Below are 13,279 nucleotides of genomic sequence, written 5' to 3'. Positions count from 1 at the left end.
TGTATTTTTAGTAGAAACGGGGTTTCACCATGTTGACCAGGATGGTCTCGATCTCTCGACCTCGTGATCCACCCGCCTTGGCCTCCCAAAGTGCTGGGATTACAGGCTTGAGCCACCGCGCCCGGCCTGAGCTCTGTGGTTTTCAAAATTCTCTTGCAGGAGGGAGAATGTGGGCTTTGGAGTTGTCAGCCCTGGGGCACCACCCTTTCCTATTCCATGTTCTAAGAGCTCTTTGAGCGAAGGCCTATCAGGACCATCCGTGCTGGGGAAGGAGGCGAGGCCCAGGGTGGGAGAAAGCCATGAGTAGGTTAGGGTGGTGTGGAGTGAGGGCCAGGTGTCCTGACCTTACCGGCTCTGCCTCCCTGCTGCGTGCACTTCCTGGCCCTCCTTGTGGAAGCCAACACAGCTCACCTGGGGGCCAGGCCTGGCACTGGCAGCATTCAGCAGTGGCACCCCACCTCACCTGCTGCCCCCGTGAGACCTGGAGCAGGTATCTGGCTGGTGGTTGGCCCAGGAAGGGAGGGCAAGGGGTGGCTGTGGAGGACAAGGGCTGGGGGTCTTGGCTCTATCAGTCCCGAGAACCATCACCTGTGGTGATGACGCCAACCCAGGTGTCTGCTGGCTGCTGTGTAGGGTCCGAGCGGATAATGTGTGGACCCAGCTGCTGCTCTCAGAGAACATGCAAGCACCTGTGGGAGCCAGCTGGGCTCACCTGGACAGCAGAATGGAAGGATCAGAGAGTGAAGGAGGAAGAGCCATTCACCTTTGCTGCTGCTGCTGCTTTGTGATAGTCAGCCCTGGGGGGAATGTGGCGGGGGGTACCAATATGCCCAAGATGAGCAATGACTGATCAAGCAGGGTGGGAGGGATGATGGTCTGGGGGAAAACAGGCCCTCAGGGGCAGACATGGTGGCTCCAGGCCAATCCCTGCCTCCTTAAGTCTCTTTTCCCATGGGTGGCATGAGGGGGTAGGCCCAGAAGTTCTCCAAAGCCCTTTCCGGCCTGGACAGTCCAGGGGTCGTGAAGGGCCAACCCACCTCTTCTCCTGTCAGGTAGAAGGCTGAGAGGAGTCCCCCGATGTAGCGGATATTCACCTCAAACAAGGACGCTTCTCCACTCTGCAGGACAGAAAGGAGGGGGACAGTGGGGACAGCCATAAGACACAGGCCCTTCAGACAGTTCACCCTGGCCACCGATATCCCTCCCATACCTGTGCCCGGCTCTGGGGGCCAGGCAAGGTGGTGGTGGTTCTCGTAACCCAAGTGGAGAGGAATGAGCACCTGCCTGGCAGAGCTCCTGCAGTCTCCAGCATTCCAAATAAATGCTGGGTTCCTTCCCCAGCCCTTGCCGAGGCGACGGCAACAAAGAGATGCCTGGCTGGGCTCCAAGGAGCGCCAGAACCTGCCCGGGGAGCTGCTGGCTGGAGCTTAGGTTGAGGGGAGGCAAATCCCACTCTGGCCAGGCTACTTCCTCCTCCTGGGGGAGACCCCAAGGCTTAGCAGGAAGACAGCGAGGTCCTTCCCTGGTTCTCTGAGGCGGCTGTGGGGTCAGACAGGGAAAGGCTGGGGCTAAGAAGGAAGAGTCAGGCAGCTGCATATTCAGCGAGCAGCAGCTTCTTGGGCCCTCAGCTCGGAGCGCACAGGGCATGCCCACATTTGCCTTAATCATTTCTATTCTCTTTCCTAAGTTGGGACTGCAAATCAAGGGTGCTGGAGCATCACACCAGGACCAGATCTGGGGTAGATCCCACCTGAGCCACTGACCTGGCTTTGGCACTTCAGGAACGATGTGCAGCCTTTCCCTGCCCCATTTCTTCAGCTGCCAACCCCCTCCCATGAAGGGTGGACACGGGACACAGGGGTGCTGCAGGGAGAGGCCTGCACACAGCTGGACATGCCTGGTGTCACCCTCTTTGCCCCAGAAGGTTCCTCCAGCATGCTTCGCACACCACTGTCTTCATTACTGAGAACGGCAGCGCTCATCTGTTAACCTGGGGGAACTCTTCCACCCACAAAGCACCTGCAAAACGGCTCCCTTTCAGCCTCCCAGGGCTCGGTGAGGTCAGTGTGGCAAGGGTCATCATTCGCATTTTTCAGATGAGAAAGTCAAGGTTCAAGGTCCAGTGACCCCACATCGCTTTCTTCCAGGGACATCTCCTCACCTGCCCCACCTGCCTGAGTGTCCCCCCGCTCTTAGGGCACTGCAGGTGCCTGCCTGGGCCCATTCTGTATCTCAAAGAGCCACTGTCTACACAGGGGACAAGGTGGGCCTATGGAGACACTCCTTCCTTCTCCTTCCTTTGCCTTTCTCCAACCCAAACAAGACTAATGCGAGGATTCTTGGCCTCTCTGGCCTCACACAAGCAACCAGAGGTGTCAACAAACCTCAAAATAACCCTAATAATGACAACGGTGACATCACTTTACATCAGCATCAGACTTCACAGTGTTATAAAATGTGGTTACAATCCTGCACTGTATTTAATCCTCATGATAAGCCTATGAATTAAGCATTATTAATATTGTTGCTGTGGTCACCATTCTCATTGTAGAGTTGAGGGACCTAAGGCTCAAGGAGGGTAAATGACTTTTCCAAGAGCTTCAGGGCAGCCAGGACTCCAGAGGCCTCTGTCTCCAGGGAAGCTTCCCTAAAGTGGTGCATTCCTAGGCTCTCCCAGACTGTCTCTCCACCCTGCTCTGTGCTGGCAAACTCTCTCAAGGGCGCAGGAGCATCACTGCTACCAGGAGCTCCAGGAGCCGGCCCCAGACTCATCTGCAGCAGGAACTGGCAGTCCTGGAGCTGCAGGGAGCCTGGTGTGCACTTGGATGCGGCCCCTCCCCCCACCCTCCCATCTCCACTGCTCACTCCCCAAGTCCATGTAAATAGCATCTCTCCTCAGGAAGCTCACCTCTGGGATGCATGCCTCGCTTTAGCCTGGGCTGAGAGATCAACAAGGTGGGGCCTGGTGTTCAAGGCTTTTGTGCCATCCAGACACATGACCATCCCCTCTGCAAGGCCCTGGTCCCTGACCAGGTGAGCTTGCAAGGCTGGAGACCAAGAGGTTCCAGGCCTGGTCACAGGCCTGCCCACCCCACCCAGCCCTCTCAACAGGCCAGTGCAGGGTGGGCTGAAGGCTAGAGCAGCTCTGAGCAGATGAGCCACTTCCCCTGCCACAAAGCCATTCCTCACTTGCTGCTGCTGCTTTGTGTGATAGATTCAGCCCTAAGGGGCCATCCGGGGTGGAAGCAATGTGCCCCAGATGAGCAATGACTGACCTTGCAGGGAGGGGACGGATAGTCGTGGCTGTGCCCCCTCCACAGGGAAGATGCTAGACTGGGGAGGATGTCCCCACCTCGAGGCTGTCTAAGGGAGGGACTCGGTACAGAGTGCAGGACAGCCCTGGCTCCGAGGCTGCTGGGCTGTGCAGCCTGGGGTGAGACCCTCAACATCTCTGGGTCTCAGAGATGACAGAGGGAAGCTGGCTGTTGGGCCTCTTCTTGCCCCCACACCCCGAGGGCCTCTGACTCACCACGTTCAGGTGGAAGCTCTCTTCTACCCAGGCCTTGGCCTCCTGGAACTCCTCCTTCAGCTCCATGAGGTAGAGGGTGTCGAGGGAGTCAATGACCGTCGCCCCGCTGAGGCCTCCTGCAGGCACAGAGCACTGACGGTGTGACCCAGGACCATCCTTCTCTTTGTCACCACTGTACAATCCATCATTCCCAGGGCGCCTCGGATGCCGGCACAGGCTTGGCCACAAAGGCTGGCCTTGGGCACCACCTGGGGGGACTCCAGTGCCACCACTGAAGGTGAGGCCGGGACCCAGAGTACCTCCATGGGCTGCTTCCTCCTCAGGGCAGGAAACAGTGGCCAGAGAGTTGGAGTGCCCAGGCTGAGTCACTTCCCATACCTCGGTCCACTCTTCCGTTGGTCAGCAGGTCAACTCTCAGTGCCAGTCAGGCACCTGCTTTGACATACAAAAATCTTTTTTCTTTTCTTTCTTTTTTTCCTGAGACGAGGTCTCACTCTGTCACCAGTCTAGAGTGCAATGGTGCGATCTCGGCTCACTGCAACCTCCACCTCCCAGGCTCAAGCGATTCTCCCACCTCAGCCTCCCGAGTAGCTGTGACCACAGGTGCCCACCACCACACCCAGCTAATTTTCATATTTTTAGTGGAGATGGGGTTTCGCCATCTTTGCTAGGCTGATCTCGAACTCCTGGCCTCAAGTGATCCACCTGCCTTGGCCTCCCAAGGTGCTGGATTACAGACATGAGCCCGCACACCCAGCCTGGCATGCAAAAATCTTTTTATTTTGGAGAAAGAGTCTCATTTGGTTGCCCAGACTGGAGTGTAATGGCGATATCTTGGTTCACTGCAACCTTCGCCTCCTGGGTTCAAGCGATTCTTGTGACTCAGTCTCCCAAGTAGCTGGGATTACAGTTGCATGCCACCACACCCAGCTAATTTTTGTATTTTTTGTAGAGACAGGGTTTCACCATGTTGGCCAAAGCTGGTCTCAAATTCCTGGCCTCAAGTGATCCACCCACTTTGGCCTCCCAAAGTGCTAGAATTACAGACGTGAGCCACCACACCCGAGCCCAAAATCTTAACTGTACCAATCCTCTGTCTCTTCAAGGTTAGTTGTAGCTCATGAAAGTGAACTGCAGCTCAAATATAAAATAGGATCCATGCAGCCATCCAACAGGTGAGGTAGACCTGTGCCTATCTACCTGGGGAGATGTCCATGGGATCTGCTGCTTTTTTTTTTAATTTTTTTGAGACGGAGTTTCGCTCTTGTTACCCAGGCTGGAGTGCAATGGCGCGATCTCGGCTCACCACAACCACCGCCTCCTGGGTTCAGGCAATTCTCCTGCCTCGGCCTCCCGAGTAGCTGGGATTACAGGCATGCGCCACCATGCCCAGCTAATTTTTTTGTATTTTTAGTAGAGATGGGGTTTCACCATGTTGACCAGGATGGTCTCGGTCTCTTGACCTCGTGATCCACCTGCCTCGGCCTCCCAAAGTGCTGGGATTACAGGCGTGAGCCACCACGCCCGGCCTGCTTTTTTTTTTTTTTTTAAATTAGGTTTCAAAGAAGCACAAAAACATAGTATAATTCTTACTGTACATCAAAGAATAAGTGTACAGTCTGGTTGGAATCACCCAGTGACTACCTCTGAGTGCTAAGATTACAGGTGCTTTTTAATTTCTTTAGTGCATGGGTTACTTTTTATAACCAGAAACTTATTTCTATTACAAAAAAAAAAAAAAAAAAAAAGAGGAAAGTTTGGGCAAAGAAACCAAACAAATGCATAAGTGAAAAAGTTGTGGCCATTCTCATTCTAGTGCCTGAATGAGCTACGAGGCCTGTCCCCCACCACTGGGCATCAGGCTCCTGTCCCGGGAGTAAAGGCTAAGATTAATGCAAAACGATGGTTTTCCATCCCATGACCCAGACAGGAGAGTAATGAGAAAGACAGCCTCTGGCACAACCAGAGCCTTTTGCACTCAGTGCAGAAAACTGTGGAGGAGGAGTTGGGGGGAGAAAGAGACATGCCTGGTGCCATCTGGAGGGCTTCCTGAAGGAGGTGGCTGACTCCCATCGACTCCCTACAACTACAGAGTCATCGCAGGCAGCAGCAGCTTCCCTTAGGGACCAGACAGCGACCCTAAGAAGAGTAATTGTTGCCTCAGTGTCCTCCCTGCAGAGGCTGAAAACATTGAGTCACAGGCTCCACTTTCCCCAGTGGGAAACTCTGGAGCCTGTTGAGTCTGCAGCGTGTGCTTTGCGGTACCTCCCAAATTCAGAGTTATCTCTTATCTCCTTAATGCGTGCTTCCTAACGGCTCACTTGTGGTGAATGAATGTGGAGAACCCTTCTGAAAGTCACACACTTAACCAACTCTCTAGGCTGAGCAAGGTCTGAAAAAGGACAAAGCCTGGAAAAGAATGAAAGTGGGGGAGTGAGAGGGAAGGACAAATTAGGAGAAAGATGAGGCTGGAGGTCGAAAATCTATTACCAGAAGGGAGGGCTCTCCAGGGAGGGAGGAGAGGGCTGAATGGACCCAGCCATGCACCTCGGGATGGGCTGCAGGTCGAAGAATCTATTACCAGAAGGGAGGATTAGCCAAGGAGGGAGCAGAGGGCTGGAGGGACCCAGGTAGAAGAATCTATTACCAGAGGGGAGTTCGCCAAGAAGGGAGGAGAAGGCTGGAGGGACCCAGCACTGTGTCCTGGGATGGCTTCCCAGTTTGGGTTGAAGTTAATTTCCAGAATGTCAGCCCCTCCCACGCTTAAGGAGTGGTAGGAAAACACATCCCAAAGCCAAAACAGACTTGATCCTTGGCCGGTTCATCCCAGCTGCTTCCCCTGTAGGTGGCAGGACTGAACAGAGTTCCTGGGCTGTCTCCACCGTCTCGAGGTGCTCACACAGGGAGGCACTGAGGAGCTCAGGCGGACAGAGCAAGGCAGGTAGGGCCTAGCACAGAGGGTGCAGGCCTGGCGTCCATGCTCCTGGCTCTGCAGCTTGGGCCCCTTCCTGTTATATCACGGGACCTCAAACCAGACATTTGAAGGGGCTGGAGGAAGGAGGATCCTGCTGCCCCTACCCCTTCATTGTCATGGATGAGGACCTCGGAGAGGGGAAGGGACACACTCAAGATTGGACCATGGGAGGACTGGCCCAGCCCCAGGCCAAGTGGAATGTGTTTTCCACGGCATCCGCATCGGCATCGCAGGGCCTCTCAATTACCTGTGAAAACAATCGCAGATCTGATTGCTAACCCCGCGCCCACTCTGATGAGTTACGGATTCAAGAGAGGCCCAGGCCGTGTGTCCTTCAAGGCCAGGGGAGAGGCAGCCCGCAGTATCTGATTCCTGAATCCTGCCCCGGGCTCCCTGGTGTTTTCACCCCATGTGCCCTCCTTCCTCTAGATCAGGCCGGGAGGGCAGCCAGGGCTCCTCGTGACCAGCTCTGCCCCGTGACGTCTCTGGGGACGCTCTATGCGGCCAGCTGAGAAAGCAGCTTGCTAAGAGATTTGTTGGCAAGCTCCTGCCCCTGCTCTCAGGCTCCTGAATCCTTCTCTTGGCTGGCCTCCTACCCCCGCTCCCACCTGGCACACGGCTGAGCTGCAGTCCAGCAAGGCACTTACTGGAAGGCTTTTCATTCCAGGCCAAAGGTTACCCAGCGGTCAGGCTGGGCAGGAGAGAAGGTCTTATCCTGAATTCAAACTTATTTGCACCTGCAACCACCCTGGGACAGCTCCCCAGGAGGAAAGACACACTCCTTGTTCAGTAAATAGACCATGGTTTATCTACAAAGAGCCAGCTTGGATGCTTCCCTAGGGCTGCGGCTGGGGCAGATTCCATGTTGGTCCACTTTCCTGTTCCAGTTCTGAACCCATGGGGTTCACCCCTTCCTGCCAGTGCAGGAGGCAGTGAGGTGTCTTAGAAATAATACAGGCCCAGGATTCAGCAGCCCCACGTTCAAATCCCACTATGGGCCAGCAATACATCTGCTTTAAGCATCCAAGTTCTCATCTGTAAAATACTGGACCAGGGCACTGGGGAGCCATTGCAGGTCCCTGCGCCAGAATAAATACATCACACACACACCTGGCCTAGATACACCTGATAAATACACCCTCTATGTTTGGCACAGACTAATGTTCAAATGTTATTTCTGGGGTCCCTTAGTTCACCTTGAAATAGTGGCCTGGCCAGGGAGTGGGTAAGAGCAACGAGGTCGGGGAGACCCTCTCAGTCCTTTCCTTTGGGAGGGTTTGGACCTTCGGCTACTGAATAAAGCCTTTGCAAGGCAACCTCACACACAGCTAAGAGGCTGGCTTTGGTGTCAGGGAGACGCATGTTCAAATCCTGGTCCCTTACACCCTAGCTGTGAACCAGGGCAAACCATTCTGCCTCTTTGTGCCTCATTTCCCTCATCTGCAAACTGGGGCGACACTAGGACCGACCTCATAAGGCTCCTGGGAGGGTTAAATGGGGTAAGTTGATGGACAGGGGCTGGCATGATACTGAGTACATGTGGCCCTCCTTCCCTCCACTGGCACTGAGCAGCCCCTCCACAAAAATCTTCTTGGGTTAGTGAGGCCTTGGGGTGCAGCTGCATTCCTGGCCTTTCCCTCATCCTGCAGGGCAATGCAGGAGTGAGACTGCAGCTTGCAACTTAAAGGAAAACTGCCCCGTAGGTCCCACCTGTATCTGCTGCCATCACTACCTGATCTGGTTGTGTAGTTGCCTCCAAGACCCCTTCCCTTTACCTCTTATTCACCCTAAAGTCAGATCCAACTTAGGTCTCTCCCCCAGCTCAGGAACCTCCAATGGCTCCCCCGTACCCATGCAGGAAGGGGTGCAAGTCCTGCTTCCATACCTTTGCATGTGGTCTTCTCTGCCAAGAAGGCTTCTCTGTGCATCTTGGCATGCTCAACACCAACACATTCTTCAAGGTCTGTCTCCCAGGGGCAGCCTGACCGGGTTCCACTAGCTAACCTCTTCTTGCCCGGAGAGTGCCCACAGCACTTTCTTGGGCCTCTGTCTTGGGCACTCACCACTACCTTCCTGCACTGGGGGGCTTTGCCTCCCTAACTAGACTGTGAGCCCCTTGAGGTCAAGGGTCCCCACTGCCTCTCTCATGCCCTTCCCCACCGACCTTCCAGCCTTATCTCCAAGCATCCCAAAGGTCAGAACCCCCCAACCCATATGTGTCCCTCGCCATTCCCTGCAGCTTCCTCACACACCGCAACTTTCCTGTCTCCTACAAACTCTGCCAGGAACTGCCTTCCCCCATCCCGCCTTCTCCTGTGGAAATCTACGGCCCACCTCCAATGGCTCATTGTCCACAAAGCCAGGCATGTGGTCTCACCCTCCTCTGATGTCCAGCTGAGAGCCCTTTCCTCTCTGAGAGGTCTTCCCCAAACCCCCAGCCCATGTCCACATTCTGGGTCTCTACACTGTGCACCTCCACCTCCCCCATCCTCATCTCATGCTAACAGAATCATGCATTTCCCTGTTGCTGTCACTTCATAATAGTGGGGATTGCAGTCTGCAGCAATCCCCCTCCCCACAGCGGGACAGCGGGAGGCAGGAGCCAGGCTGGTCTCCCAGTGTCACGAATCCTGGCTCCTCACTGGATCTTTGCTATCAGGCTGCCATTCTTCCTCTTGCTTCTCCTTCTGCCCTGAGATCCCTTCTGCCCTGAGATCGCTCTGCCCTGAGATCGCTCTGCCCTGAGATCGCTCTGCCCCAAGATCGCTTCTGCCCTGAGATCCCTTCTGCCCTGAGATCGCTTCTTCCCAGTCTGCTGTGCTGGTTCCTCCCCATCTCCTGACCTCTAAACCCTGGGGTGCCCTGGGGCTTTGCCTTTGGCCTTCCTCTCCATCCTCCCTTATTCTCTTAGTGATTTCAAATCTTAAAATCCATCTGCTGAGGCTAGGCATGGTGGCTCACGCCTGTAATCCCAGCACTTTGGGAGACTGAGGTGGGTGGATCACGAGGGCCAGGAGATTGAGACCATTCTGGCCAACATGGTGAAACCCCATTTCTGAAGGAAAAAAAAAAAAAAAATTCCATCCACTGGCTCAGGCCTATAATCCCATCACTTTGGGAGGGCAAAGTGGGCGGATCACGAGGTCAGAAGTTTGAGACCAGCCTGGCCAACATAGTGAAACCCTGTCTCTACTAAAAATAGAAAAAAATTAGCTGGGCGTAGTTGGGGGAGGAGTCTCCTGCAATCCCAGCTACTTGGGAGGCTGAGGCAGGAGAATCGCTTGAACCTGGAGAGTAGAGGTTGCAGTCAGCCGAGATCAGGCCACTGCATTCCTGCTCAGGTGGCTCTCTCTCTCTCTCTCTCAAAAAAAAAAAAAAAAAAAAAAATGCATCTACATGTTGGTGACCCCCAGATTTAAGTACCTGCCAAGACCTTGTCCCCAAACCCCAGACTCACATATCCAACTCTGCATGCACAGTTCCACTTGAAGGTCTTCGGGCATCTCATGTTTTACTGTCTGAAAGCCAAGCCCATGCCTTCCTCCAGACCTGTCCCTTCCACAGTCTTCCCCATCTTGATTAATGTCAGTGTCCTCCTCCCAAGAGCTGTGGCCCCCAACCCTTGACTCTGTCTTGCACCCCCTCATTCAGTCCTGAAGCAAATCCTGCTGGCTCTGTCTCTGCAAGGTTTCCAGACACTGCCCATATCTCACCTCCTCCGTGCAACTAACCCAGCCACCTCCTCTCTCTTGCATTTACTCCACTGGCCTCCTCCCTGCCCCCTTGGCATGTACCCTTGCCCTTTCCTCTTCCCCCACCTCACCCATCTGTCCTCAGCATGGCAGCCAGAGAGATTTTTTAAAAAAACAATTCAGTCATATCATGCTACTCCTCTGCTCGAAACCCCCCATGGCTCCCATTTGACAGAATTGAAAGCCTTAGTCCTTCCCGTCCTGGGGTCCTGTGATGCATCCTGGGGTCCTGTGATGCGCCCTGGCTCCCTCACTGCCTCTCCTCCTCTGCTTCGGCTGTAGGCTGTCCCTTCAGCCTCCGAGCCTGCTCCTGGCCTAGGCCCTGGCAGCTGTGGGTCACTCTGCTGAAACTGGCCCTGTCCTCTCTGGCTCCCTACAGCCTTCATCACCAGGGGGATCAGGCATGAATCTGCTCTCCCAGACGCTCTGTCTTCTCCCGAGGGGTTGGCTCCTACGGAGAACTCAGTCCACTCCTGCCTTCCACTGCTCAGAACACTTTCCAGCGCCCACGGAGGCCCGTAAATATTTAGTAATGAAAGGCCTCCTCCCACTAGATGGGGAGGGCTTTAAGGGGGGCTGTGGCACGTTCATACCGCCCAATGCCTGGCTACAGTCTGACCCTCAGAGGCATTAAAGGTAAGGGGTTGGGCGGAACAAAATGAGCCCATGACATGGGTGTCTGCGGTGACCACATCCAGAGCAGGGTTAAGTGTCTACTTTAGGGGCTGCCACCACCAGACAAACATCCTCCTACCAGGCTGCCCAGGGTAAGGACGTGCCCAAAGCCTTGCCCCACACAAAGTTTTCTGTGAAGAGCATGTCAGTCTCCATAGGAAATGAACATCCAGCTCCCAGAACCTCCTCCCTGGGGACTGCTGAGCCAGGAACCAGCCTGTCTTCCTGGATCCTGATCAGTATCGCACCCTGGTGACTCTGCCATATTAATGATGATGACTTTTGTTTTTGTTTGTTTGTTTTGTTTTGTTTTGTTTTGAGACGGAGTTTCGCTCTTGTTACCCAGGCTGGAGTGCAATGGCGCGATCTCAGCTCACCGCAACTTCCGCCTCCTGGGTTCAGGCAATTCTCTTGCCTCAGCCTCCCAAGTAGCTGGGATTACAGGCACGCGCCACCATGCCCAGCTAATTTTTTGTATTTTTAGTAGAGACGGGGTTTCACCATGTTGACCAGGATGGTCTCGATCTCTTGACCTCGTGATCCACCCGCCTCGGACTCCCAAAGTGCTGGGATTACAGGCTTGAGCCACCGCGCCCGGCGATGATGACGTTTTTATGTGATATCATATTAGCAAGCAGAAATGGTCAGGGTGGCCATACAAATTCCAGGAAGAACATTTAGAAGAAAAAAAAAAATCACCCAAGGCGTAGCCTATTACCACAACATCGTCAAAGCCACACACTAATGGCTGCATTTAATTTAATGGGATAATCAGCAGAGACTTCTCTTATTCTGTAAGGAAACAACACACGCGTTTTTCTCAGCATCCACGGAAACCCACGTGGCTGTGTGGCAGACCATCTTTTCCAAAGACAGCTGCTCTGGTATATCTTATTCCACAAGAAGAATGAAGCTTTTCTTGCGACACTGACACTTCTCATGGCTGCTCTCCTTGAACCTAGACAGACCATTGTGATTACCTGGACCAACGGAATGAAGCAGAAAGGATGTGGTGCTATTTTCTTTATTTTTTTGAGAGAGGGTCTCTTGCTCTGTCACTCAGGGTGTAGCGCAGTGGTGTGATCATAGCTTACTGCATCCTTGAACTCCTGGGCTCAAGCCATCCTTCCGAGGAGCAGGGACTACGGGAGTGTACCACCATGCCTGGATAACTTAAAAAATTTTTTTTGTAGAGATGGGGATCTCACTATGTTGTCCAGGCTGGTCTTGAACTCCTGGCCTCAAGTGATCTTCCCATCTTGGTCTCCCAAAGCACTGGGATTACAGGTGTTAGCCACTGTGCCTGGCTTGACCTTAAGGCCCAGACCTTAAGAAATTGGCAGCTTCCACTTCCTGTCTCTCAGAATGCTAGATCTTGGAACCAGCCACCATATTGTGAGGAAGCCCAACATAGCTCTCAAGGAGAAAACACATGAAGAGCCATATGTCAGTTTTCTGACTGACAGTCCCATCTGTGGTTCCAGCCAACAGCCAGCATCAATTGCAACACATGAATGAAAAAGCTTCCAGCTAATACCAGCACCCAGCTGTCAATTCAGCCTCAGCCTTCAAGCCTTCCCAGCTGAGGCTCTATACATGACTGCACAGAGACAAGCACATAACAAGCCCATTATGCCCTTTCTGAATTACTGACCAACTCAGTCTGTGAACATAATAACATAATTGTTTTAAGCCCCCAAGTTTTGGAGTCATTTGCAATGTAGCAATAGCAACTGGAATGTTTTTGCCACATGGGTTTCTAGGAAGATTAATTAAAGTGACATCCCCATTACCCAAAGTTTATTGTTTAATACCATATTATCTAGTATGATGAGGTCTTCTGGCTGCATAAAACCCATATACGGATTGGGACCTCTCCATTTCTATCTGGTCTGTTTTTCGTCTGTTGTGTTTTAATTTTTTTTTCCTTTAGCACGGATATTTTCCTTGACTTTTCCCATGATGGCTATTTCTTGGGTCACATGGCATTGTGCTCTGAGGCTGAATATTTCTAGGCAAAGGTTTCCTAAAGCCTCTGGAAGGAAATATATATTTTTAGGAACTCTTCCTGGAACCCAATAGAATGCTCTTACTGGAGGCTGACACATGAAAGATGAGCACATAACAATCATATCACTGCCCTGTTTAAAAGCCCTCAGCCTCGCCCCTGCCTGGGTTCTCCAAGCTGAAACTCCTGGGCACAGCATACAGAGCCTGTGGCCCTAGCCATGGCAGGCTGTCCAGCCTCAGCTCTTGTCTTGCTCTCTTTGCATGTGATGCTCGACCCACATCAGACCACTGGCAGCTCCTCAGACTCCCTGGTGTGTCTGCTGATCTGGGTCCCTCTAC

General features: G+C 53.4%; 1 protein-coding gene across 2 annotated transcripts in view; it reads right to left on the bottom strand.

The window, feature by feature from the left end:
• The window catches only part of MAN1C1 (mannosidase alpha class 1C member 1), a 173,086-nt gene that overhangs the window by 37,539 nt on the left and 122,268 nt on the right, over positions 1–13,279 (bottom strand). For both annotated transcript variants that reach the window (XM_003934839.4, XM_039474195.2), the window contains exons 3-4: positions 3,530–3,645; positions 1,038–1,118 (exon numbers count right to left, since the gene is read on the bottom strand). In XM_003934839.4, coding sequence (XP_003934888.2) covers positions 1,038–1,118; positions 3,530–3,645 — 197 coding nt within the window. The remainder of the gene's footprint in view (positions 1–1,037; positions 1,119–3,529; positions 3,646–13,279) is intronic.

The sequence above is a fragment of the Saimiri boliviensis genome, chromosome 11 (genome assembly GCF_048565385.1).
Source record: "Saimiri boliviensis isolate mSaiBol1 chromosome 11, mSaiBol1.pri, whole genome shotgun sequence".
Taxonomy (NCBI): domain Eukaryota; kingdom Metazoa; phylum Chordata; class Mammalia; order Primates; family Cebidae; genus Saimiri; species Saimiri boliviensis.
The sequence above is the reverse complement of the archived record's forward strand: the minus strand, read 5'-3'. Positions and strand labels throughout refer to the sequence as shown.